The sequence below is a fragment of the Hyperolius riggenbachi genome, chromosome 5, assembly GCF_040937935.1.
Source record: "Hyperolius riggenbachi isolate aHypRig1 chromosome 5, aHypRig1.pri, whole genome shotgun sequence".
NCBI classification, from domain to species: Eukaryota; Metazoa; Chordata; class Amphibia; order Anura; family Hyperoliidae; genus Hyperolius; species Hyperolius riggenbachi.
In genome coordinates this window covers 53,040,260-53,067,252 of record NC_090650.1, presented here as the reverse complement: position 1 = coordinate 53,067,252, position 26,993 = coordinate 53,040,260, and the positions used below count along the sequence as shown (strand labels likewise).

Below are 26,993 nucleotides of genomic sequence, written 5' to 3'. Positions count from 1 at the left end.
TTTTTTCTTGCTGTCATTCCATGATTTGTTTATTTCACGTTCCGCAGCAACATTACTTAGGAGAAGGGTTAGGATAAAATATTCAGGGCCTGCAGAAAGAACAGATGCTGCGAGGAGAAGCTAAAATAGACAACAGCACCTGTTGGGAGAAAATGTTTGCTGGTTTTATGAAGTGGCAGCTGTGAGACGACACTTAAGAGCACGATTCCGTACAAATCCATCAACGGAAGGATCAGTGGGGTGGAGAATCCGCTACAGTTCACTTAAGGGACAACTCCGCAAAGCATCCTTGAATTAGTATAGCAGTATAGATATTTCAACAGAGGTGCCAGAATAGGATCAAATATTAAAAAAAAAAAAAAAAACATTTAAAGGACCACTCCAGTGAAAAAAGTAAGCAGATAAAATCTGACAGAACTGACAGGTTTTGGACTTGTCCATCTTCTCGTGGGGGGGTTCTCAGTGTGGTCTCAAAAGCATTTCCTGAACAGCAGTTGCTAAGTCTAACTGCCAAAATAGTGTGCAAGTGAGTAGGAAAGCTGGCTAGTGCTTCCTGGGTCGCAGCTTAGCTTCCAATTGGAGGAAGCTTATAGAGGCGGGGAGGCAATGCAGTGGAGTAGGCGGGGGAGACAATGCGGAGGAGCACACAGTTTGACAAATGCCAGGTAAATAGCAGGCTAGCAGCAAGCAGATTCTCGCTAGCCTGGCGATATTTATCAGGGGGGATAGCAGAGCCCAGGGGGGACTGGCAGCGCACCAGAAGGACACAGAGGCATGTCATTGTGCACAGAACGTGCCTCTGTGTCCTATTATCTTTTGTAAAAACCACCTCTGGTTCTCTTTAACCACTTAATGACATGCTGACTTATAAAAACCTCTTTAAAAAGCCTCTTAATGGCTCCAGGACGTTTTTATAAGTCACAGTGCTGCTGCCGCTGTGCGCGTGCACGTGCGCACTCCCGCGCGTGCATTCCTGTGCACGTGAAAATTTTGAAGAAAAAAAAAAACACCCCAAAAAAAAATACACCTTTATTTCCAAATGATATATTGTCACCATACTTTGCACTAGGGACATAATTAAAATGTTGTGATAACCAGGACAAATAGGCAGATAAAATGTGTGGGTTTTATGTACAGTAGCAGTGTTTATATTAAAACCATAGGGGGTGAAATTGGAGAATTAGTGTATTTTTTCTTTTTTTTTCCCCTTGTATTTCCCTTTAAAATGCATAGAAAATAAAGTAATTACTGAAAACAAATACCAACCCCAAAAAGCTTAATTGGTGGTGAAAAAAACAAGATGTAGATCATTTCATTGTGATTAGTAGTAATTAAGCTATTGGCAAATTAAAGGGATGAGCACTGAAAGGTGAAAATCGCTCTTGTCCGTTAGGGTAAAAACCGCCTTGGGGTGAAGTGGTTAAGGAGCCTCAGTACTCCAACACACCAAAACTAAGCAGGGCTCAGCAAAAGGTCCGGCCTCAGAGAAAAAAACAGCCAATCAAAGTGTACCAAACATAATTTAGTAAAAGTTAAAATATGGGATTGCACTCCCAAGTGTAGGTTATACAGTGGCATTGTATGTAAGGTCATCTGGTCTGGGCTCCTGCAGCGTCCTGCACTTAGCCTGCTCTTCAGTCTTACATACACCTTCAAACACCGGTCATGCATCTCCCTCCAGTAAAAGTTTTAAAACCAACACGGTTAGCTTAGCTCTCCAAAAGCTATTTGCTGAAAAAATTGTACCCAGCTGTTTGGCTAAAGGTAGCTCCACACAATACAATTTTTTTTCTTTCTTTTCAATTGGAGAATGACAATCAATTTTTCAAATTGATTGTAACATTTGAAAAATCTGCCCAATGTATCGCACATGCGTTCAGTTTTTCTCCAATTATGAGTGAAAAAAAGGTATAGGCACTGTATTGCCTATAGGGAATTTGCATGCTGAGATAAGCTTGTTACTGTAGCTAAAAAAAAAATTACGCTGGCACTGCGCAATTCCTGCAGTTAGGCAAAAGCACCTAGGTACAAGGTAAAAAAACTGAGGGACATATACTGACCTATTTTTTTTATATATATATATATATATATATATATTTTGGGGCATTATTTTTTGGCAAATTCTTATTTTTAGATGCTACAACTCCCTTTAATGCTAGGTACACACAATGCGTTTTTTTTTTTTGGTCGATTTTCCGTTCATTCGATTTTCCGGTCAATTTCCCGCTCAATTCTCTTAGCTTTTGTTATCAGTTTCCATTCACTTCTATGAGAAATCGACCACAAAATCTATCAAAAATAATATCAGACATGATGGAAATTATCTATCGAACCATCTATCTAACACAAAATTGTATGGTGTGTACTTAGCATTAGTCTGTGCTGCTTTTATCAACAATCTGTTTATCTAGTTATTTTCTGCCTCTGTTGAACCACCTGACAGCAGCACAGAGGGGGAAGCGGCAGAATATTAACATTTTGGCAGCCAACAACTTTTGAAACATAAAAAATACAAAATGTAAAAGCTATAATTTACTAATGTTGTCTTTATTTGATTTCCAATGCAATTAAACGTCACTGAGTTCTGCTTTGAAGGGTATCTGCATGCTAGCAGGTGCCTTGGCTTAAGAAAAGAAAAGGGGGGGGGGGGGTAATGAATAATACATTTACATGATATTATAGATTTGTCTCTTCCCTACATTCTCCCATTGCCTGCAGCAGATCCTGCATTCTGAAAGCCATTTATCAGAAGCCGGCCTTGTCTGCAGAGGTGACTGCAGGTGAGGGAGACTTTCTCTCTCTCCGTCTCTCCCCTCCACAGATATCACTGCAAAGGAAAAATTCTAACATTTACTTAGATCAGGGACTGCTGCTCCCCCATCATTGCTCCCGGCCTTCCACTTCTTCCATGCAGTATCAGCACGGTGGTGGAAGTGGAATATTTTTTATACTTTTAGACACTACTGGGAAAAAGCAGGAGCCGCTATCAGTGATCCAGGCGTGTCATTTATTTTTCAGGCACATTACTGGGAGAAAAGATGTATTTATTATTAAGTAGTTATGAAGCACAGACTTCTTCCGCAGTGCTTTACAGAGTATATATAGTCGTGTCACTAACTGTCCCTCAGAGGAGCTCACAATCTAATCCCTACCATAATTATGTCTATTGTAGTCGAAGGCCAATTTTAGGGGGAAGCCAACTTATCTGTATTTTTTGGGAGGAAACCGGAGTGTCCAGAGGAAAGCTACGCAAACATGGGGAGAACATACAGACTCCATGCAGATAGTGCTCTGGCTGGAATTTTAACCAAGGACCCAGCGCTGCAAGACAAGAGTGCTATCCACGACGCCACTGTGCTGCCTGACCATAGAATAGGAATATCGCTTGGGTTTCCGTTCTGCACTCTTAAAATGAAGAGTAACTGGAAACTATTAATGAAAAAAATCCACATGTTTTTGGAATACCATGGGCTTTTATTATATTTCACTTTTAAATGGGAACATACAGTCAGGCCCGGCCCTAGACCATTTGCCGCCTGAGGCAAACTTTAAAGAAATCGGGTAGCAGGCGTAGCAGGAAGTGACGTCAGTGGAGCGCACGCTGGAACGAGGAAGCGGTGAGTGATCCCCGCCCGTTGCCTCTTATAGCTGCAGCCAGCGACGTAACAAGCTGGAGGGGAGCGGAGGACGGGGGACCCAGGCGAGGGAGGGGGGGGGTCCGACCCCCCTTCCTGCCCGCTATCCCCTCCAGCTCGGGCGGCCCTCCACACCCACGGACAGGCGGGTGCTGCTCCCCCAGAAGTGCCACCTGAGGCAAACGTTTCACCCCGCCTCATGGGCGGGCGGGCCGGCCCTGCATACAGTAGGAAATGTTTCAGATGATTGGTTCTATTGTAAACTCCACCTGATGGTTTGACCAGCAAGTTTTGTGAGCAGAAAAGCCTCTCGAACATTATTGATTCTAAAGCTGGCCATACACTATACAGTTTTGCTTTCAGTCATAATATATGATCAGATTTACGATCGATATTATGATTGACATTACAATCAACCAACCAAAAAACAGCCAAATACTTAAATACACTTACGGTAAATTTTTGCCCAATTAGATGTTTTTACCTAACCCAATGTTTAATGGGACAAAAAAATTGTATAGTGTATGACCAGATTAAGTATACCGCCTTGGTGAATGATACAGGAAAACTCAACTTTCCTTATACAGTATATTTTTTGTAATTTAATTTTAATTTTTCTTTCTATTACATTTTACAGCCAGCTGTGACTTTCCAAACGGTTTCAAAGTGGTGCAGTTTTTTTGTTTTTAAACTAAGGGGCAGGGTCAAAAAAAAAAAAAAAGTAAAATGCTTTTATATACAAATGTAAAAACATGCATAAATATGCTGTACCGGTTTGACAAAAATCATACAATTGTACAGGCAGCAGTGAAAATTTGAGGCAGCCAAGTTTAGTCCTCTGCTAGTTTTCTATGCAAATTCTTGTTCCTGTGAAACAGGAATTGGCATGTTCATCACAATTTGAGACGATTACTGCTAAGAAATAAATACTGTATTTTTCGCCGTATAAGACGCACTTTTTCTCTCCAAAAAATGGGGAGAAAAAGTCCCTGCGTCTTATACGGCAAAGGCAGGGAATCCCCGACTTCCTAACACCCGCCGATAGAAACCGCCGACCAGCCGCTACCTCGGGGATTCCCTGCCTGTGTGCCTGCTCTGTCCCCCACTACTAGCATCTGTCCCTGTGTGATGGTAAATGTGTAAAGTGTAACTGATGCATCCCCGCTATGTCCGCCGTGTCCCCGATATGTCTGCCGTGTCCCCGCTATGTCCGCCGTGTCTCTGCTATGTTAGTCGTGTCCCCGCTATGTCTGCCGTGTCCCCGCTATGTCTGCCATGTCCCCGCTATGCAAGCCGTGTCCCTGCTATGTCCGCCATGCCATGTGCCCGCTATGTCCGCCGTGCAAGCAGTCTCCCCGCTATGTCTGCCGTGTCCCCCGCTACTAGAATTTGTCCCTGCATAATGGCAAAGGTGTAAAGTGTAGTGCTGCTGCAGGCTCTCACCTCTCCAGCAGCGCCCGCGGGGATTGCCGACCTTTTCTCCGCCTGACTTCTCGCTCTAGTGACCACGGCTTGTACTGACGTCAGGGGACGGGGACACGGCTAACATAGCAGAGACACGGCAGACATAGCAGGGACACGGCTGACATAGCGGGGGGACGCGGCTGACAACAGGAGGGGGGGCAGTGGGGATGCAGCAACGCTACACTATATAAACTTACCATCATGCAGGGACAAATGCTAGTAGTGGGGGACATAGCAGGGACATGGTGGAGATAAACATCGAGCAGGGACATGTGCAAGTAGCGGGGACATGGGGAGAAAAGCAGGGACATGGCCGAGACCGTAGGGACACGGGGAAGAAACAGACACATGGGACATAGCAGGAACACCTGCGGACATCTGGGATGACAGAAGGGGACATAGGAGGATACCAACTGGGGCAGAGGTGGCCTTAGAGTACACGGGGCCTGGGGCGAGTGTCATATGCGGGGCCTAGAGATATATGCTGTGGATACACGTTGTGGAAGCACACACTGTATAGGTTAGATAGGTAGGTGCCTCCAGTATAGGTTAGATAGGTAGGCGCCCCGCAGTATAGATTAGATAGGTAGGTGCCCTGCAGTATAGATTAGACAGGTAGGTGCCCTGCAGTACAGATTAGATAGGTGCCTGCAGTATAGATTAGTTAGGTAGGTATCCCGCAGTATATATTAGATAGGTAGGTAGGTACCCTGCAGTATAGATTAGATAGGTGCCTGCAGTATAGATTAGTCAGGTAGGTGCCCCGCAGTATATATTAGATAGGTGCCTGCAGTATAGATTAGATAGGTTGGTGCCCTGTAGTACAGATTAGATAGGTGCCTGCAGTATAGATTAGATAGGTGCACTGCAGTATAGATTAGATAGGTGCCTGCAGTTTAGATTAGACAGGTAGGTGCCCTGCAATACAGATTAGATAGGAAGGTGCCTGCAGTATAGATTAGTTAGGTAGGTACCCCACAGTATATATTAGATAGGTGCCAGCCTGCAGTATTGATTAGGTAGGGTGGTGCCCTGCAGTATAGATTAGATAGGTGCCAGTCTGCAGTATAGATTAGATAGGTGCCAGCCTGCAGTATAGATTAGATAGGTGCCTGCAGTATAGATTAGATAGGTGGTGCCCTGCAGTACAGATTAGATAGGTGCCTGCAGTATAGATTAGATAGGTGCCAGCCTGCAGTATAGGTTAGATAGGTGCCAGCCTGCAGTATAGATTAGATAGGAAGGTGCCTGCAGTATAGATTAGATAGGTGCCAGCCTGCAGTAGGTTAGATAGGTGCATGCAGTATAGGTTAGATAGGTGCCAGCCTGCAGCATAGGTTAGATAGGTGCCTGCAGTATAGATTAGATAGTTACCAGCCTGCAGTATAGGTTAGATAGGTAGGTGCCCCGCAGTATAGATTATATAGGTAGAAGCCCTGCAGTATAGATTAGATAGGTAAGTGCACCGCAGTACAGGTTAGATAAGGTGGCTGCAGTGCTGGGGAGCGCGGGCATAGTTGTTAAAACTCACGTGTCTTCACCGATGCTCCCAGCTACCATCTAGTACCTCTCCCAGCATCTGTGTATTGGTAACAGTGCCCCCCTGTGGTGACATGCGGTCACGTCATCCCAGGGGACGCTGTTACCAATACACAGATGCTGGGAGAGGAAATAGATGGTAGCTGACTAGCTGTGAGAGCATCGGAGACACGTGAGTTTTAACAACTATGCCCGCTCTCCCCAGCACTGCAGAGGGTGCGGGGCCTCCTCAGGCGCGGAGCCTGGGGCGATTGCCCCACTTGCCACCCCCAAAGGCCGGCTCTGAACTGGGGGAGAACATCTTCAAGACGCTCCTGGAACATCGACGCACCAGGTTTAGTATATTTTTTTCCCTGGTTTTTGCTCTCTAAACCTGGGTGCGTCTTATATTCCGGAGCGTCTTATACGGCGGAAAATACGGTACATCTTTTTTTTTACAATTTTTAAAAATGAAATCACTATGCACTCCCTGTAATTGTAGCTGGGCTGAGGCAGAGGCGAGAGAGGCTCCAGCCTCAGGGCGCAGTGTAGGAGGGAGCGAACAACTCACTCAGCTATCATTCCCCTATGGTATTTGAAGCAGAGAGAAATAAGAAAAGGGGATACATGGCAGTGACTGCAATCCAGATAACTAGAGTTGAAGGGGGTTGGGGGCCCTGGGGCGAACACTTTCATTCCAGCACAGGAGACTTGGGAGTAGCAGTGAGTAACTTCGGCGCCGTCAGAAGACAGCGCTGAAGTTACTTATAGAACACTATAATTCGGCCTCCAGCAATTGCTGGAAAACAAATTATTTTATTCCCTATCATCCATGGCGGCCTGGAGGGGGAATAGTATTTAATATCGATTTGTGCAGGAGCAGGATAAGCCATACAGGCTGTATCCTGCGCCCAAGTCTCCCGCGCCGATTTCTCTCGTACGCCCCTGGGGTGCCTCTTAGTCTAATAGCAAACAGTGTGTGACAGCTGGGGTGAGAGGAATGAAGGGGGCACACTTTGGTTACTCAGCCTTGGGTGCTGGAGGACCTTGTCCCTACTTTGAATTGCAGCCTTATATTTCTGTCTGTGGTATATCATAAGTGGAACTAACCCTTTGTACGTCATCCTGTTTTGCAGGTAAGAGGCCTCATGAGTGTGGCATCTGTACGAAGGCATTCAAACACAAACACCATTTAATTGAGCATATGCGCCTGCATTCGGGAGAGAAGCCCTACCAATGTGACAAATGCGGCAAAAGGTTTTCACACTCCGGGTCCTATTCCCAACATATGAATCACCGTTACTCATACTGCAAGAAGGAGGCAGAGGAACGTGATGGCACGGAACACGAAGAGGGCTTACAGGAGACACTTAGCAATGATCATGTAGATTCTCAAGCTTCTCCATCTCAGATAGACTCTGACGAGCGGGAGAGCATCACGCGGGAAGATGATAGCGAGAAAGAGGAAGAAGATGAAAAAGATATGGATGATGGACATGAAGAAAAAGAATGTGCTACCATGCATGATTTAGAGGAGACAGAACTAGAGGTTGAAGCAGGACCATTGGAAGATGATTCGAAGGACAAAGAATGTGTAGATAAAAGTCCGAACCTGGAACCAGAAGTTACAGAAAACCACGTGTCAGAAGAGGACACTGCCCATCCTTAGCTGGTCTTTTTTTCCAATATGAAAAAAATCTCTTGACATTATAATGAAGTCTATTCTATATTATACATGCTTTTTCTCGGAAACACAGTAGCCTATATACTGTGATTTCTGTTCACTACTGTGTTAAAAAAAAAAAAAAAAAGAAAAAACTCCAGGTGTGCCTGAATCTCAAACTTAGAAATTTTTCTCAGCAATTTTAACATTTAGGAAACCAGTTTGTTACGAGTATTGACAAAGATATATATAGAAATAATGACTCAGAAGTTACAAAAACAAAAAAAAACAAATGGGGTTTTAATGAACCTACGCATCCTGCTCATACACACATCTGGAAACATTTATTTTTTATCAGTATTATGTTTCGTTATCGTGTCAGTTAGTTTGTACATTTGGGAGAAAATTTTATCTTTTTTATTTTTTTTTTTTAATTGTTATTACCGTTACAGACATCTACAAAAAAAAATCTGCATCAGTATTTTATTTTATAAAGAAAAATGTGAGTATAACTGCACTACAGAAATTCCTTTACAAATAATGCCTATTTTAAATGTTACTGCTACCGTGCTGTGTCCCAGTCAAGGTAGGATTTTATAGTTAATATAGTTTGCAGAATTATTAATTTACAGTGTATTTGTTAGCCTTAAGAAGACAGCAGTGTTGGAGTAGAGGCGGGTTCTTACCGATGAGGTTAAATTGTAATTACTATTTTTTTTTTTCACAAAGCTCCATTTTGCAGGGACTAAACTGTTTATTCTGGGAAAAAAATAAGCAAAAATCAGTGTTCGTATTTGCTTGAATATGTAGTACATATATGAAGGATTTAAAGCTATGTATCTCCTCTTGGCCTTATGCAAGACCTTCTGTGCTGTAAGTGCCATTTTCAGTATTTTAAAAAGGCTGTAACTTGCCTTTGTCGGTGGTCTGTAATTATTAGCATTTCCAATATTGGTATGCCCCTTTCTTTTTCTTTTTTTTTTCTTTTTTTTTTTTTTTTGTGTACCCCAACCATTTCTTTGCAAATGTCAAATTACATTATATAATTTTTGAAGCGGATCAAGATGAAAAACTAACTATAACAAGTAACTTGTCTATATATCTTATCTAAAGTTTAGATAGTTTACACAGCATATCTAGCTGCAAACAGCTTCAAAAGTTTATGATTATTTATACAATAAATTACAAATAATTACAATAAGGGCAGCCATGTTCTGTTTGTCACATTGTCACAGGCTGAGGACTGGAGATGCTATCAGCCTGCCTGTGTGTAAATTCAGTCCCCTCTCCTCCTCCCTCCTCCCCTCTGCCTTTGAAATCAATGGCTAGTAACCTCCTCCTGCCCAGACTGAGCTCCCATAAGCCCTCGCTACAGTGCCAAGACACAAAAGGAGCTGTGGGCGAGGCTTGTTTAGTTTATAGGGAATTAGAGTATTAAAACATAAAAAGTATTTGGCTTGAGAAATGGCCTATAAACTATAGGAAAGGAACACAATTATGCAATGAGTAAAAGTTTCTCGGCTCCACTTTAAACATAGCAGTCTATCTCTTCTGCTTTGTTTTTAGTAGTATTTGTCTTCATGACACTTTATTTTTTCTTTTTGGTATATTTTTACATGGCCAACTCCTAAAAAGATGGCTGTTTATAAATGAAAAAGCTTCTATGTCAAAAATATTTTTGTTGTTTGTTTCTTCACTATCATTGTTAATTTTTAGAGTTTCCTACCCATGAGAAATCCTTTTGTTTTTCCCCTGATATACAGCTCTTCAAAATGCCAATATTTGCTCCGAAATGCTAATTATTATAGACCTCATTTGTTAATGGTGTTAGCTAAAAATTTACCTATCAGTATTATTTTTAAGTTCTTTTAGTTATAGGTCTGTGCAACTTTTTTTTTTTGTACTGTACGTCTTCAAAACCCTGGCAGTATTAATACCCTTCTTACTGACCTGTACCCTTTTAGTTTTAGAAAACTTTTATATTTATGTGTCTTATTTTTATATTTCTTTATTTATTACACAGTCTAGTGTATAAACTGTAGTTTGTATTAATACAATAATATATTTTAGTATGAAATTTTGGAAAGTTGATAAGATTTAAAGTAGAGTTACAAATGGTTCTCTTGCATTGAGATTTGATTTTAACAGTGTTATGTTAACATTTATACTTGCCTTGGACTGTAGAAAAGGTAACCTGAAACGGGAATGTATTAGATTTACACTTGCAAAGAAATCCTTGTTCCGTTATCTGGGTTTTAATATATGGCAAACCAAGTATTGAAATTCACTGTGAGACCCGTGGTATGAAGCCATGCAGTTAATTTCAGATTAGAGATCATCACACCACAATGACTGTCCTTAGCAAGCCAAATTAGATAACTTTACAAAACAGTGTTGGGAAGTGGGAACAAAGTTTAACATGTTTGTGCCAATTAGTTCCTGTATCCATTTTTTTTTTCGTTTGGGTTTTTGTTTTTGTATTTTTATTTTTATTTTTGGCAGGGAAAAAAAGCAAACAAAACATAACTTTTTATGTTCATTGTTATATCATAGTCATTTTCTAGTTTTTTACCAAGCTCCCTCTCTCACAATAAAATACATCAACAAGTGTCTGTGTGTTCATGTCTTTTTATTGCATATTTTATTATGTTTTTAAGATAAAAAAAAAAACGCTAGACATCAGCTCCTCCTTTGGTTCCAGAATGCCTTTAGCAGCCAATTTATTTAGAGGCTTGAAAGTGTTCCAGGCCAATTTATTTTAGCACATGTTTTATTTCTTACTTGTTATATTTCCTTGTTTCTAATTATTACTGCTGAAATGTGTATTTATGGCCACTTGTCACTAGGGGCAGTGTGAGAGAATACTAGCGGACTTTTGTTTTCAGTTTCTATATTTTCTGCTAGCAGAGGAAGATCAAAGCATTTCAAGAATTTACAGCAAAACGAGTTCTGCCAACTAAGATCAAAAGCAGTGCACTTATCTGAAACGAGATAACTCTATTGAAGAACTATAACTCTATCTATTAATGGATCAAAGTCAATTTCATGTATTTTCTTTTTTTTCATCAAGCAAAGGTTTTTTTGAGAAAAAAAGTATACAATAGTACAGATTCAAGTGTAATACAGTGTTATACTATGGTATCCATAAGTCATGACCGCGTTTAAGAAATTCTCATATTACAATCAACTGAAAGTAGGTATAGTAATATTTTAAAGAGAGCAGAGCTAGAAAATGTATATAAAATATTGTATTTAGTAAAGAGGGGATGAGAGGTTTGAGTTTAGTTAACCAGCGTTCCCAAATTTTAAGATATTTAGAGAGACAATTTCTATGTTGGTATATCAACTTTTTGTAGGGTAGGGATCGATTTACTTTTGGCTTCCAGTCCTGAAACGTGGGGCACAGATGTGTCAGCCATCTATAGGCAATACATTGTTTGGCGGCAAACAAAGATTCAATAATCAAAGTTTTGTCAAATTTAGAGGTGTCTTTGCCTAGAATATTTACAATACATGTTTTAATGCCTTGAGAAACCGGTGAGCCCATCACATCGTGCAAGAAGGCAACTACTTGTTTTCCATGATCAGAAGTCAGATTGGCCGTGTCGGAAACAATCAACCATGGTGCAACCCTGGAGGCTTTGCAAGAGAGAGAGTGAGTGACAGCTTTAGCCAAGCCCCTACCAATAGCCAACAGCAGGAAGCCATTGCCTCCAGAAATACCCTGGAACTCAGGACAGTGGATGTAGGAAACCACCTTCACACTTTTAAAGGCGATACAGGTGAGCATTCCTTTTTTTTTGGGGGGGGGGGGGGTTCTAAAGCTCCTCACCTTTCATTTGACCTTTTAAAAAAAATCAAGGTCTAAAAAAGAGCCTGATGCAATACATAATTCCTGCATCAGCTTTTTAGTTAATCGGGGTTGGCAGGACAAAAATAGCCAGTTGAAGTCTAGCCTGAGGCATTTTGCATCCATGCAAAGACAGTGGGCTCTTTGGTGACAGAAACACCACAGACCAGCAATTCCTGCACTTCAGGCTGCATGCTATGTATTGGTGTAACATACCTGGATTTGAGGAGAGAGGATATGGCCATGGTCAGGAAGAGTTGTTGCATGAGTAGGAAGTCTAGCTTTATGGACCTGCTTGAGCTCAGAACCACTGTTGAGGTGGTAAGAATGCATAGTATAGGGGCTGCACAATGGCGTAGTGGTTAGCATTCTGAACTTGCTATGCTAGGACCCTGGTTTGAATCCCAGCCAGCGCACTGCATGCTATGTTCTCCCTGTGTCTACATGGGTTCTCTCCAGGCACTCCAGTTTCCTCCCACATCCCAAAAACATACAGATAAATTAATTGGCTTTCCCTTAAATTGGCCCTAGACTACGATACATACAACACACGATACATACATATAGACATATGACTATGGTAGTGATTATATTGTGAGACCCTCTGAGGGGACAGTTAAGTGACAAGACAAATATGCTTTGTACAGCACTGCGGAAGATGTTAGCGCTATATAAATTCTAAGCAATAATAATAGTATATAAACTTTGCTTCCCACCATATAGAGTGATACAAGGTAAACCCCTTCACAGACAACAGGGCAAATCAATATTGTTGATGTTTATACATTTTTATTATATCAAAGAGCTAACTGAGCCACGGAGGCTGTTTTTCACGTTATACCAGTAACCTGGCTGTAATGATATTTGGGCTGTAGTAGGGTCACACTGTGAAGTAGTATGTAGACAATGGCGTCAGAAAACTTCACCTACTTCCCTGGGTGGCTAATCCAGAAAGCATAAAAGGCAAAGGATCAGCACAATAGCATCCTGAGCAACAGTCACGGCAAATGGTTTTAGCACCTTTGGTTAGTCCACTGCCACTCAGCTAAACCAGTGATACAAACGCGACCTCATCTGTGCAATCACAGAAGTACCCAAGAAGATTTTAGTGGAAGGGCGGTGCTTTGGCACTAGAAGTGACTAAAGACACAGACGGAGAGTACATTCATTATGTTAGTGTCAGAAAGGTCAGGTGTCCATTCCTGGGCTTGGGATGAGGGATAGCTGTGTTAGTTGGATGTAGAAGGCTAAAGTTATGTGAAAAAGGGGGTTTCAGTTTTGGGGTGGTTAATAAGTTTAAATGTCAGGAAAAGGGGTTTCAGCAGTGAGAGGGTCTTAGTTAACTACACACGGCCGCGTCACGCCGATGGGCGTGATCTTGGCGGCAGCCTAGCTAGTGTGACACGGCTGTCCCCTGTGGAGTCACAGAGAGCGATCGGCTCTCATAGGCTGATGTCTGAGAGCCAATCTCTGTGATTGGCTGACGGGGGGAGGGAGGGAAATAAAAGAAAAAAGGGGGACATTTAAAAAAAAAGGGAAATAAAAATATTTATAAATAAACAAACATCCCAGGAGGGATCAGAAAAGGGGGGGGGGATCACTTCTGTGCTGAGTTGTATCACCCTGCAGCGAGGTCTTAAAGCTGCAGTGGCCTAATTGGTAAAAAATTGCCTGGCCACTAGGGGGGTGTAAGCCTACGGTCTTCAAGTGGTTAAGATTAGGCATCAAGCAGGTGGTTCAGCAGCAGGAAGGGATTCTTTTTAGTGGGAGGAGGCAACTTTTGGGCATCAAGAGGACATGTTCGTGAAAAGATTATTAGTCATTGGACAAAAAAAATAAATTTTCTTTTTTTGTTTTTATGGTGATGTGAGGTTACGGTAGTTAAAACACAAAGGAACAAACATCTGAACCACCAATGATTTCAGCATTATAGACCTAAAGCATGACACAATCCCTAACCTCAAAGCAGAAATACAGTGTCAGCACTACACAGAGAATTTAATGTGTGCATCAAACCAAGTAAAACCTGACAAATCTGGCTTTGCAAATTTGGCCTACTTGACTTCTCACGAGACATTGCTCATGCAAATATGCATTTGCTTTCGCATGCAAAAATTTGCAGGGTCTAAAACTAATACCGCAAAACGGTTATACTGCGGAGATTAGTTCATGCTACATTAGCACTATCCAGGAGCGCCACGTGGAGGCTCCACAATGCCCCCATATAACGGGGGGGCCGCGGGGTCCCCAAGCCCTCTCACTGCCTAGAAACCACAGCGGCACCCCGGAGGGGGAGGCTGGGAGGTGCAGACGACCCCCTCAAGCGTGGCCAGCGCTGGGAAGAGCCGTCCGCACCTGCCTCATGAGCACGACTTGGGAGCTAACACATGAGAAAGGAGTGAAGCATGGGTCACCCCAAGCTTTGGAGCTCAGGGCTGGATTTCACACAACACTCCAGGGGGAGGGAGGACAGGTGCAGACAGCTCGCTCCAGGGCTCTGTGCCTGCCTGTTTTTAAAGGGACTCCGAGCTCATCTAAAAAATAAAAGTTGTACTCACCCGGGGCTTTTTCCAGCCCAGTGCTGGTCGGGAGGTCCCACGACGGCGTCCTGGCTCCTCTCCTACTCCCCGCTCCGGAATGGCTGACCGGCCGCAGCCCAGGCGACACTCGGCCGAGTGTCGGGCTGCTCCTTCCGCGTATGACGCGGCTGACGTCACACGCTGGCCGCCTCGCGTGATCGCGGCGGCCGGCGTGAAAGTACTACGCATGCGCGATTAAAGCGCACATGCGCGGTACTGCCGCGCCGCCCGCCGTGATGACGCGAGGCGGCCGGCGTGTGACGTCAGCCGCGTCATATGCAGAAGGAGCAGCCCGACACTCGGCCGAGTGTCGCCCGGGCTGCGGCCGGTCAGCCATTCCGGAGCAGGGAATAGGAGAGGAGCCAGGACGCCGTCGTGGGACCTCCCGATCAGCACTGGGCTGGAAAAATCCCCGGGTGAGTACAACTTTTATTTTTTAGATGAGCTCGGAGTCCCTTTAATATTGGGAGGAGGGTGCGGATGGCCCTCCCCGGCCATGCTTGGGGGGGGGGTCGCCTGCGTCCCCCAGCCTCCCCCTCCGGGGTGCCGCTGTGGTTCCCAAGCAGTGAGAGGGCTTGGGGCCTGTGGCCACCCGGTTGTACGGGGCCATTGGGAAGCCTCCCCGTGGCGCTCCTGGATAGTGCTAATGTAGAACGAACTAATTCCCGCAGGGCAACCGCTTTGCGGTAATAGTTTTTAACCCTGCATAGTTTGGCATGCAAAAGAAAATGCATATTTGCATGAGCAATGCCTCATGATAAGCTAATTAGGCCAAATTTGCAAAGCCAGATTTGTTAGGGTTAAACTTGGTGTTTAATGCACATACATTTTCTTGTGGTAAGCAGAAATACCGTGTCAGTCCTGAGTTCACCCCCAACATCGAATCAAAATGTACCCAGAAATGGCTTCTTCCACATCCCTCGTAATTTGAGTTTCTTTGAATGCAACCTGTCTTCGATGGAATACATTTCCATTTTCTGTCGAGGTATCTATGAAATTGGATTTCTGCTGATTGAGGAGACATTATTACATCAACTGTACATACTGGTACAGTTGATCTTTGGGTGTCTGGGGTTCAATTTCAGAAAGGGGTAGAGCCACAAACAGCCAATTAGATTTGCTTCAGTCCAGTGCAAATTATTGATGCCAACACTGTAAAACTCACAAACTTGGTAATTGAGCAATTTATTAATTGGGTGTTAGGGTTAGAAAAGTGGGCACAGCCAACACCAGCCAAATACATAAGCGGGCAATGTGGGTTCATAAGTGGGCAGAGACAAATACAAAATTTTACTGGGAAAATGTAAACAGCAGCCATTCTTACACTGTTAATGGTAGGGTTCTCAAACTTTGCAGAGTTGGTTACTGGGTGACTGGGATTAATATTCAGAAAAGTGGGTGGAGCCTACAAAAGCCAATCAAAAATCACCTATTGATTTTTCAGGGGAATATTTTATTGCTGCCATTATTGCACTGTTAATGGCACAAGTCTCAAACCTGGTACAGCTGATCATTGGGTGACTGGGGTTTAAATTTATAAAAGGGGGTGGAGCCACAAACAGCCAATCTGATTTTTTTTTCATTTTAATGCAGGCTATTGATGCAAAAAAAGACCACAAAGCTCACAAACTTGGTCATTAAGTAATTGATTAATTGTGTGTTAGGGTTAGAAAAAGTGGACGCAGCCAACACCAGCCAAATACATAATCGGGCAATGCCGGGTCATCAGTAGGCGGAGACAAATACAAATTTCACTGAGAAAATGTAAACTGCAGCAATTCTTACACTGTTAATGGCAGGGTTCTCAAACTTTGCACAATTGGCCACTGGGTGACTGGGATTAATATTCAGAAAAGTGGGTGGAGCCTACAAAAGCCAATGAAAATTCACCTATTGATTTTCAAGGGGAATATGTAATTGCTATCATTCTTGCACTGTTAATGGCACAAGCCTTAAACCTAGGACAGTTGATCATTGCGTGACTAGGGTTCAAAGTTCAAATTCAGAAAAAGGGGGTGGAGCCACAAACAGCCAATCAGATTTGTTTAATCTCAATGCAAATTATTGATGCCAAAGACCGCAAAGCTCACAAACTTGGTCATTGAGTAATTGTGTGTTAGGGTTAGAAAAACTAGGCAGAGCCAACACCAGCCAAATACATACCCAAACAATGTCAGGAAATCAGTGGGTGGAGAAAAGTACAAATTTCATTGTGAAAATGTAAACTGCAGCCATTCTTACACTGTTAATGGTAGGGTTCTCAAACTTTCCACAGTTGGTCACTGGGTGACTAAGATTAATATTCAGAAAAGTGGGTGGTGCCTACAAAAGCCAATCAAAATTCACCTATTGATTTTTCAGGGCAATATTTAATTGCTGCCATTCTTGCACTGTTAATGGCACAAGCCTCTTGCATTGTTAATCACCTGTTCCTGATACAGTTAGCCATTGGGTGATTGGGGTTCAAATTTAGAAAAGGGGTGGAGCCACATCCAGATTTATTTTATTTCAATGCAAATTATTGATGTCAAAGACCGCAAAGCTCACAAACTTGGTCATTAAGTAATTGAGTAATTGTGTGTTAGGGTTAGGAAAAGTGGGCGGAGCCAACACCAGCCAAATACATACCCGGGCAACGCCGGGCGTCCAGCTAGTTTCAAATAATTTTCAAGTATTTTTTTTGTACTTACTTTTTTAATATTAAATTCAATACAGGTTATCGTATTGAATTCAAGAAAAAAAAATAGTTTGCTGCCAGATGTTGATGACGCTGCATGACCCTGGCATCATCAACACCAATTGCCGGGGAACATGTCCTTGCCGAGGGAGAAGCGAATCCGCCAAGGGACATGGTAGATGACACTGGGGAAGCTATCAGAGGTACATGACAAGAGATCAGCACGCCAATGGTGAGTGTAAGCCGACTCGAGTATAAGACCCCCCCCCCATGTCTCCCCTGTGTGCGTGATGCAGAGTGCGCAATGGAAGCCAAGATTCCAAATAGGGCAGTTTCTAGGCTAAATTGGTCCCAGGATGAGGGTGTAAAAATTGCGACCCCCAACCCCAGTATAGGTAGCCAGATATAAATGCCCCCAGAATAGGTAAGCCAGCTATAGGTGCCTCAGTATAGGTTAGCCACGTATAGGTGTACCCAGTATAGTTAGCCAGCTAAACGTGCCCTAGTATAGGTAAGTAAGCTATAAGTTCTCCAGTATAGGTTAGCCAGGTATAGGTTGTCCCAGTATAGGTAAGCCAGCTATAGGTGCCATGCCGCAGTATAGGTTAGCTAGGTATAGGTGTCCCCATTATAGTTACCAAGAGGTGCACCTAAGTTTTTTGTGGCCCCAGGAAGCCCATATGTTGAGGCCCCCCCCCCAAGGGAGCATTGCACCATGGCAAAATATGGGCATGGCCCCGCCACTGAAGAAAGCGGTGTGCAAAAAAGGGAGTGGCAATGATATGATGTGGGTGGAGCTGCATGATATAGGTGGTGCCCCAGTATAGGTATCCAGGTATGGGTGCCCCAGTATAGGTATCCAGGTGTACAGTATAGGTAGCCAAGTATAGGTGGTGCCCAGCATAGGTAGTCTGGTATAAGTGGTGCCGCAGTATAGGTAGCCAGATATTGGTGGAGCCCCAGTATAGGTAGTCTGGAATAGCTGGTGCCCCACTAGAAACGTACATGTCACCAGTGGCATTGCTGACTCCTCACACTGCGCTCCTACCGCCATGGTTACTTCAGGCTCGCACCACTGACGTCATGAGAGGCGTCGTCTTGTGACCATGGCAACAGGACGTGAAGCCAGGCGACAGGAGAGAGCGCGGTGAGAGGAGTCGGCGATGGAACAGAGGTATGTAAGCGCTAAGGGTGGTGCCAAGCACAGGGCAGGACGCCAGCAGAAAACAAGCACTCCTCCAAAGCGAGGCCCGAAGCAGGGACGTGCCTAGCTTGTACGCTGGTGGCACCACTGATGGGTGCAACAGTATAGGTTTGCCAGGTATTAGAGTCCCCAGTCATAGGTGCAACAGTATATGTAGGAGTGTCCCCAGTATAGTTAGCCAGCTATAGGTGCCTTCACCATCCCTTCAGATCCCCTGGCAGCACTGTGAGTAGAGCACGAGGAGTATTAATCACCGTGCCTCTTGCCATCAATGATCGCACATCCTCCTTCGCATCCAGCTCCGGGCTACTGTTCACAGTACCAGGAATGCAGCTTGATGATGTCATCAAGCCACATCCCCAGTACTGTTCACAGTACCCTGGAGCTGGGAGTAATACTCCTCATGCTCTACTCACATTGCCACCAGGGGATCTGGAGGGAGGGAGGGGGGATCAAGAATCCTGCCGGCCCGCAGCCCCGCTGGAAGTAACTGCTCTGCTCCACTGGCTCCATGTGGGCTTCCCTAGGCCTCATGTATGTATGTTGGCACACTGTGGGTAGCACAGATTGCTACCCAATGTACTGACAGGCATCAGTCCTAGGGAAGTCCATACAAGCAGAAAAGGTGGAGCCGGCGGCGCAAAGCAGCTAGAAATCTCCCTGGCAGCATGGACGAGCATGACTCGTCCATACCACTTTCAGCAACTTTTAGCTGGAAGAGTCAGGCTCGTCCTTAACGCTAGTGAAGTTAATGATTACCACTATTCAAAGTGGGTATAGAGGAGATCAATATCGGCATGGCACTAATGAAGAGAAGAGCTAATACTTATGTTAGCTAAAAACTTTGTAATTTATTGTACAAATTACTTTTTCCCTCAACTAAAGTGAAGTGAACAAATGTAAAATCTTGGTTTACTGTGGCCTCCTTCCCCATGATGCCTGACCAGAAGGCAGCCAATCTGTAAACCTAACATAATGTTTCCATCTTACAAGAAAAATGTAATTACCGGGATTATGATAATACGTTCTCTGATTGCAGACATGAAATAAGCTCGATATAGAGTAGATAAAAACAATGACAGAAGGAGACTCTTGGAAAAAAACCGAGATGTAATTACCTGATCTGAAAAGCATATGGGGTGTTCAGCTAAAACAAGCCCACCAAGTATCCATTCTATAAGATAACAGTTCCAACACTCTTTACTATGGTTTGTTTATCAAAACTGTTGTACTGTATTTTTCGGAATATAAGACGCTCCAAACTATAAGACCCACCCACGTTTAGAGGGCAAAATCCAAGGAAAATTCATTCTACTAAACCTGGTGTGTCCATGGTCCAGAAGCGTCTTGTAAATGTTCTCTCCCCAAATATTGTGCCCCCCTTGTACCTCCTGTGTCCCCTTCTGTCCTCCTGTGTCCCCTTCTGTCCTCTGTCCCACTTATGTCATCCCAAGTTGGCGCCCCATGTCTTTCTCTGTCCCTCTTTGTGCCTTGTTTGTCCCCCTCTCTGCCCTCCTGTGTCTTCCTCTGTCCCTCTCTTTGCCCTCCTGTGCCCCCTCCACTCCCCGTGTATAGTTAAGTGCAGCGAGAGCGTGTCTTACCTAATCCATGGTTCCCGCAGTGAACTCAGACCTCTCCTCTCCTGCACGGCTCCCCTAGTGCTGGGTTCTGCTGATCAAGTCATCAGCAGAAGCTGGAACTAAAGGTACAGCAGAATAGGAGAGGTCTGCAATCGCTGTGGGAGCCGCTAGAGGAGGTGAGACATGCTACCTCTGCACTTAACTGTACATGGGGAGTGGAGGGAACACAGGAGCGCAGAGAGGGGAAAAATGCAGGGAGTCCCCGACATTGCGGCGGGTCGGTGGCTTGTATCGGCAGGCCTTTGTAAGTCGGGACTCACATTCTTTGGAATATAAGACGCAGGGACTTGTTCTCCTCATCTTTGGGGGAGAAAAAGTGTGTCATAAAGTCCGAAAAATGCAGTATTTTTAGCCCATGGATTTAGTCATACCATGTGCTTTTTTTAAAGTGAATGTGTACCGCTTTAAAAATAAAAAAGTCAGATCCTCACCTAAGGAGAGGGAAGGCTCGGTCCTAATGAGCCTTCCCTCTCCTCTCCCGGTGCCCGGGCCCGCACAGGATCCCCCGTGGCAGTATTCGACCAGTTCGGTCAAATACTGCCACTTCCGCAGCCGGAGGGAGGTTTCGGGAGCACTCGGGCTCCCGAAGACGGGCCGCTCCATACTACGCATGCGCAAGCGCCCTCTATGATGCAATCGCACGTGCGTAGTATGGAGCGGCCCGTCTTCGGAAGCCCGAGTGCTCCCGAAGACCTCCGAAGTCCCTGCGGCGGCGGACGCGAACGGGGGAGCCAGCTCAGCACCGAGGGCACCGGGAGAGGAGAGGGAAGGCTCATAAGGACCGAGCCTTCCCTCTCCTTAGGTGAGTATCTGACTTTTTTATTTTTACAGCGGTACCCATTGGCTTTAAGTTTTTCTGCAGTTTGAGACGTATTAGCACTAAGGATGATCAATGATATGCACATTTTTCTGAGTTGATGCAAATTATTCTGCAAATATTAGCAGCATCAAAATGGTTCAATTAATTTAAAACTGGGTTTAAATTGATTGGTGCATTTTCAACCTGCATATATTTGCATTGAAATTTGCATAAACTCAGAAACATTTGCATATCATTGATCATCCCTAATTAGGACTAATATCCCATGTTAATCAATGGCCTCACTCACATCTGATGCATTTCTGAGTTCCTGTTTAAAATGACAGCATGGTTCCTTTCTCCAGACTAGTGTTGGTCAAATTACTCATTGTTCGATTCAACACCTATTCAGTCAAGCCAAGATTTTCAAATTGATTGAAATACCACATTTGAATTGCTCTGAATTCAATAGCGTCACAATTTGCAGTTAATAGCAAAGCCCTCATACATGCTAGAATCACCAAATGTGCTGGGTTTGTTAAAGGGATACTGTCTGTAGGGGGGTCGGGGGAAAATGAGCTGAACTTACCCGGGGCTTCTAATGGTCCCCCGCAGACATCCTGTGTTGGCGCAGCCACTCACCAATGCTCCGGCCCCGCCTCCAGTTCACTTCTGGAATTTCTGACTTTAAAGTCAGAAAACCACTGCGCCTGCGTTGCCGTGTCCTCGCTTTCCCTGATGTCACTAGGAGCGTACTGCGCAGGCACAGACCATACTGGGCCTGCGCTGTGCGCTCTTGATGACATCAGCGGGAGCGAGGACACGGCAACGCAGGCGGAGTGGTTTTCTTACTTTAAAGTCAGAAATTCCAGAAGTGAACCGGAGGCGGGGCCGGAGCATTGGGGAGTGGCTGCTCCAACACAGGATGTCTGCGGGGGACCATTAGAAGCCCCGGGTAAGTTCAGCTCATTTTTCCCCGACCCCCCTACAGTATCCCTTTAAGGAAACCATTGGGAACAAGGGAAGACCTTGTTGTTTTGGAGAAAATCCATTTTGAAAATTAAAAGAAAAAATGTTTTTTAAAGGGAACCATAGATGAACATGAACAAGATGTTATACATACCTGGGGCTTCCTCCAGCCCCATACGCTCTGATCGATCCCACGCCGCCGTCCTCCGCTGCCGGCAGCTATGAGAACCGGGACCCCGCTTTGCCGTCAGTCGGAGCCAGTCTAAGCATAAGGGAAGTGCGCTGTTTGCGTATCTCTGCAGCAGCCACTGGTGAGATACGTAGAGGACGCACTTCTCCTGCGTAGCTGGCTCCGATGACGTCGGTGACGGGAGCCGGTTCTCGTAGATGCCGGCAGCGGAGGACGGCGGCGTGGGATCGATCGGAGCGTATGGGGCTGGAGGAAGCCCCAGGTATGTATAACATCTTTTTCATGTCCCCATCTCTGATTCCCTTTAAAGGCTGGAAAATTACATTTGCTGCAGTATAGTTTAATTTATTCTTTTTCATAGCTCTGTATAGACATTTGATACATTTTTAAGAAGTTTTGAATCAGGATGATACCATTTATTGGCTAACTTAGAGATGGATAAACAGTGAGCTTTCGACTTATAAAAAGCCTTCGTCGGACTGGGACAGTTTTGTGTCCCCGTTCCCAAGCTTCTATAATCCCTTACCGGCTGGGATAGCCAGAAGGCGGAGCCCAGACCATGTGGGGTTCCACAGCCTCTCCAGTCCATGGTATGTGGGGGGCTCTGGAAGCGAGGCGGAGTGAAGCCTCCCTACATCCAATCCATGGACAAGTGACTCATCCCCACCTCTGGTGCCCAGGAGGAGAGTTGGGGTAAGTACACTCATACCTGTGGATGAAGACCCTGGGTGGTCCATGGAGGCATCTGGGGATCCCCTTCAACCACTTTGCATCCAGACCTTTTTTCCCACTTATGAACCAGAGCAGTTTTGACAGTTTAGCTATGTCCTTATTTAATCAGAAATAACTTTATCCCTACTTACAACACAGAAATGAAATATACAGTATATTGGGTTTTTTTTCCAAGACAAACTAGGCTTTCATTGTATGCCATTTTCTTCCCTCAAACAAGTTTGTTTTCTATGAATTTTAACGGGAAAACAAAGAAAAAAAATAGAACATTTATTTCTCAGTTTTACCAATTCCAGTTTAAAAATAAAAAGTGCTACTGTAGATAAAAAACACAAATTTTGTTTGGCTATTCTTACTGCTTATCACAAAACTTAGATTATGTTACGGTCACAATTTAAGGTGAAGATATTTGATTCTGAAATAATGCTACAGAGTGTATTTTTCACTATAAAATGGGAAAATAAAAGTATTTTTAATGGTAAAAATCAATCTCATTAGCTCAGGAAACATATATTCATGTTCACCAATTAGTGCTGCAGCAGATAGTGCCAGAAATATGCACAGGATCCCAATCCTGCACAGCAGTGCTTCTGCTACAAGACGTATATCTACTGACTCGTGGCTTAGATGAAGTCACAGAGGACATATATATATCTACTGACTTATGGATAAAATGGTTAACAATGATGCCCGCCTACCCCCAGGTGAAATAAAAACACAACAACGAAAATGTCCTTTATTATTCCAATGAACCATAAATAACATAATCCTACGGCAGTATCCTCGGAAATGTGCGCCAACACCGCCCAACGTCGATCCCCAGCGCCGCCACTAAGAATAGCAAGTCCCAGAGCATCTTTGAAATTGCCTCCAGGGCTTCCCATTTAAAGTATACCGCAGCAAATTTAATTTTACCACCTTCAAAAAAACAAAACTTTTTTTCTTTGAATATTTAATTGCTCTGGGAGGAGAATTCCACACTAGTAAACAGCCTAGGCTGTGACATCACTGAGAGGGCGGGGGTTACATACAGATATATACATATACATACAGGGAGTGCAGAATTATTAGGCAAGTTGAATTTTTGACGAATAATTTTATTATTGAACAACAACCATGTTCTCAATGAACCCAAAAAACTCATTAATATCACAGCTGAATATTTTTGAAAGTAGTTTTTAGTTTGTTTTTAGTTTTTAGGAGGATATCTGTGTGTGCAGGTGACTATTACTGTGCATAATTATTAGGCAACTTAACAAAAAACAAATATATACCCATTTCAATTATTTATTTTTACCAGTGAAACCAATATAACATCTCAACATTCACAAATATACATTTCTGACATTCAAAAACAAATCAGTGACCAATATAGCCACCTTTCTTTGCAAGGACACTCAAAGGCCTGCCATCCATGGATTCTGTCAGTGTTTTGATCTGTTCACCATCAACATTGCGTGCAGCAGCAACCACAGCCTCCCAGACACTGTTCAGAGAGGTGTACTGTTTTCCCTCCTTGTAAATCTCACATTTTATGATGGACCACAGGTTCTCAATGGGGTTCAGATCCGGTGAACAAGGAGGCCATGTCATTAGTTTTTCTTCTTTTATACCCTTTCTTGTCAGCCACGCTGTGGAGTACTTGGACGCGTGTGATGGAGCATTGTCCTGCATGAAAATCATGTTTTTCTTGAAGGATGCAGACTTCTTCCTGTACCACTGCTTGAAGAAGATGTCTTCCAGAAACTGGCAGTAGGACTGGGAGTTGAGCTTGACTCCATCCTCAACCCGAAAAGGCCCCACAAGCTCATCTTTGATGATACCAGCCCAAACCAGTACTCCACCTTGCTGGCGTCTGAGTCGGACTGGAGCTCTCTGCCCTTTACCAATCCAGCCACGGACCCATCCATCTGGCCCATCAAGACTCACTCTCATTTCAACAATCCATAAAACCTTAGAAAAATCAATCTTGAGATATTTCTTGGCCCAGTCTTGACGTTTCAGCTTGTGTGTCTTGTTCAGTGGTGGTCGTCTTTCAGCCTTTCTTACCTTGGCCATGTCAAGTCAAATGAGTATTGCACACCTTGTGCTTTTGGGCACTCCAGTGATGTTGCAGCTCTGAAATATGGCCAAACTGGTGGCAAGTGGCATCTTGGCAGCTGCACGCATGACTTTTCTCAGTTCATGGGCAGTTATTTTGCGCCTTGGTTTTTCCACACGCTTCTTGCGACCCTGTTGACTATTTTGAATGAAACGCTTGATTGTTCGATGATCACGCTTCAGAAGCTTTGCAATTTTAAGAGTGCTGCATCCCTCTGCAAGATATCTCACTATTTTTTACTTTTCTGAGCCTGTCAAGTCCTTCTTTTGACCCATTTTGCCAAAGGAAAGGAAGTTGCCTAATAATTAATTATGCACACCTGATATAGGGTGTTGTCATTAGACCACACCCCTTCTCATTACAGAGATGCACATCACCAAATATGCTTAATTAGTAGTAGGCTTTCGAGCCTATACAGCTTGGAGTAAGACAACATGCATAAAGAGGATGATGTGGTCAAAATACTAATTTGCCTATTAATTCTGCACTCCCTGTATATATGTATATATATATCTATATCTATATCTATCTATCTGTATATATATATATATATATATATATATATATATATATAAAGTTGATCTGATTCAAATGCCCTAAGTATAGATGGACCAATGGGCCCTGGTAAATAATATTATCCAATGAAGTTACATATAGGTATGCCCATTTTAGTCCCGGTTCACATTAGCGTTTTTTTGCGGATCCGACCATACGGATCCGGTCAAACGGTCCATTTTTACACCCAGTGTGCTGTAAACTACCTTTTTCCATTGGTTCCTATTGCGCTTCAAAACCTTCTATTTCCGGTCCGCTGGGCACAACAGTCCAGAAAATTAGGGCCTGCAGCACTGACCCGTACGGCCAGATCCGCTGGTAAAAGCGAGTGTGAACGGGCCTTAGCCCTCATAAAATGCTAATCTTGATATGGGCAAATAGGGCTTTTGGGGACGACCAGCTTCTCAATGTATTCAGAGATATAGAGACGAGTTTTGAGTCAGATCTAATAATTAAAACATATATTTTATTATAAACACACAAAACAAGGAAATTCACATGTAGCTGGGACAGACACACGCGGATATAGACGTCACAGTAATCAGTGTTACACACTGGGGGCTTTTGAATGGAATTTGCTTCCAAGTAGTGACCCCCACTCTATAGAAGCTAAAGTGGGGTCACACTGGGATCAGAGTGTCCGTATGTACTCAAATAGCAACAGATATATAATGGCCAAGATATACTCGATGTCTCGACGCGTTTCGTGAATAAGACAGTTGCATAATTCACTTCTTCGGGAGTAGCGTATTATTCTCGGCTTAAAGTGAATGGGAACCGCATATTTTAAAAAATGAAGCAAATACTTACCTAAGGAGAGGGAAGGCTCTGGGTCGTATAGAGCCTTCCGTCTCCTCTCTCGGTGCTCTCTATCCTGTGCTGGCTCCTCCCCCCCCCCCCCCCCCGTTTCAATCCCCCGCCGAAAGGGTATTTGGAAGTCTTCAGGAGCCGTGTCCTCCCGAAGACGTGCGGCTCCATACTGCACAGGCGTGAGCGCGCGTGCTTGCACAGGTGCAGTACAGGGACGCCCTTCTTCAGGAGCACTCGGGATCCCTGAAGACTTCTGAAGCCTCCTTCAGCCGGGTAAAGCAGTATTTGACTAATTTAGTCAAATACTGCTACCGGGCGAGCCAACACCGGAACAAGGGGACCAGCAGAGAAGCCGGAGGGCTCTATAGGACCCAGAGCCTTCCCTCTCCTTGGGTAAGTATCTGTCGCATTTTTTTAAATGCGGTTCCCATTCACTTTAAAGGCACAAATACACAGTAGGCTGGTCTCCCGTAGATTCAAAAGTAGATCTAATATTTGTATGTCTCTCATTTATACTGCAAGCTCCCAGATGTCAAAACCATCACAATTGGAAGCAAGGTGTTACTTGTCTGTAGCTTTTAGATCAGGGAAACCAGCAGGTCCTGTC

At 44.0% G+C, this 26,993-nt stretch overlaps 1 protein-coding gene across 2 annotated transcripts in view; it reads left to right on the top strand.

The window, feature by feature from the left end:
* ZEB1 (zinc finger E-box binding homeobox 1) overlaps positions 1 to 10,888 on the top strand; it is a 211,765-nt gene extending 200,877 nt beyond the window's left edge. For both annotated transcript variants that reach the window (XM_068235692.1, XM_068235693.1), the window contains one exon: positions 7,754 to 10,888. In XM_068235692.1, the coding sequence (XP_068091793.1) occupies positions 7,754 to 8,286 (533 nt within the window). In that variant the 3' untranslated portion in view covers positions 8,287 to 10,888. The remainder of the gene's footprint in view (positions 1 to 7,753) is intronic.
* The last annotated feature ends 16,105 nt before the right edge of the window (positions 10,889 to 26,993 follow it).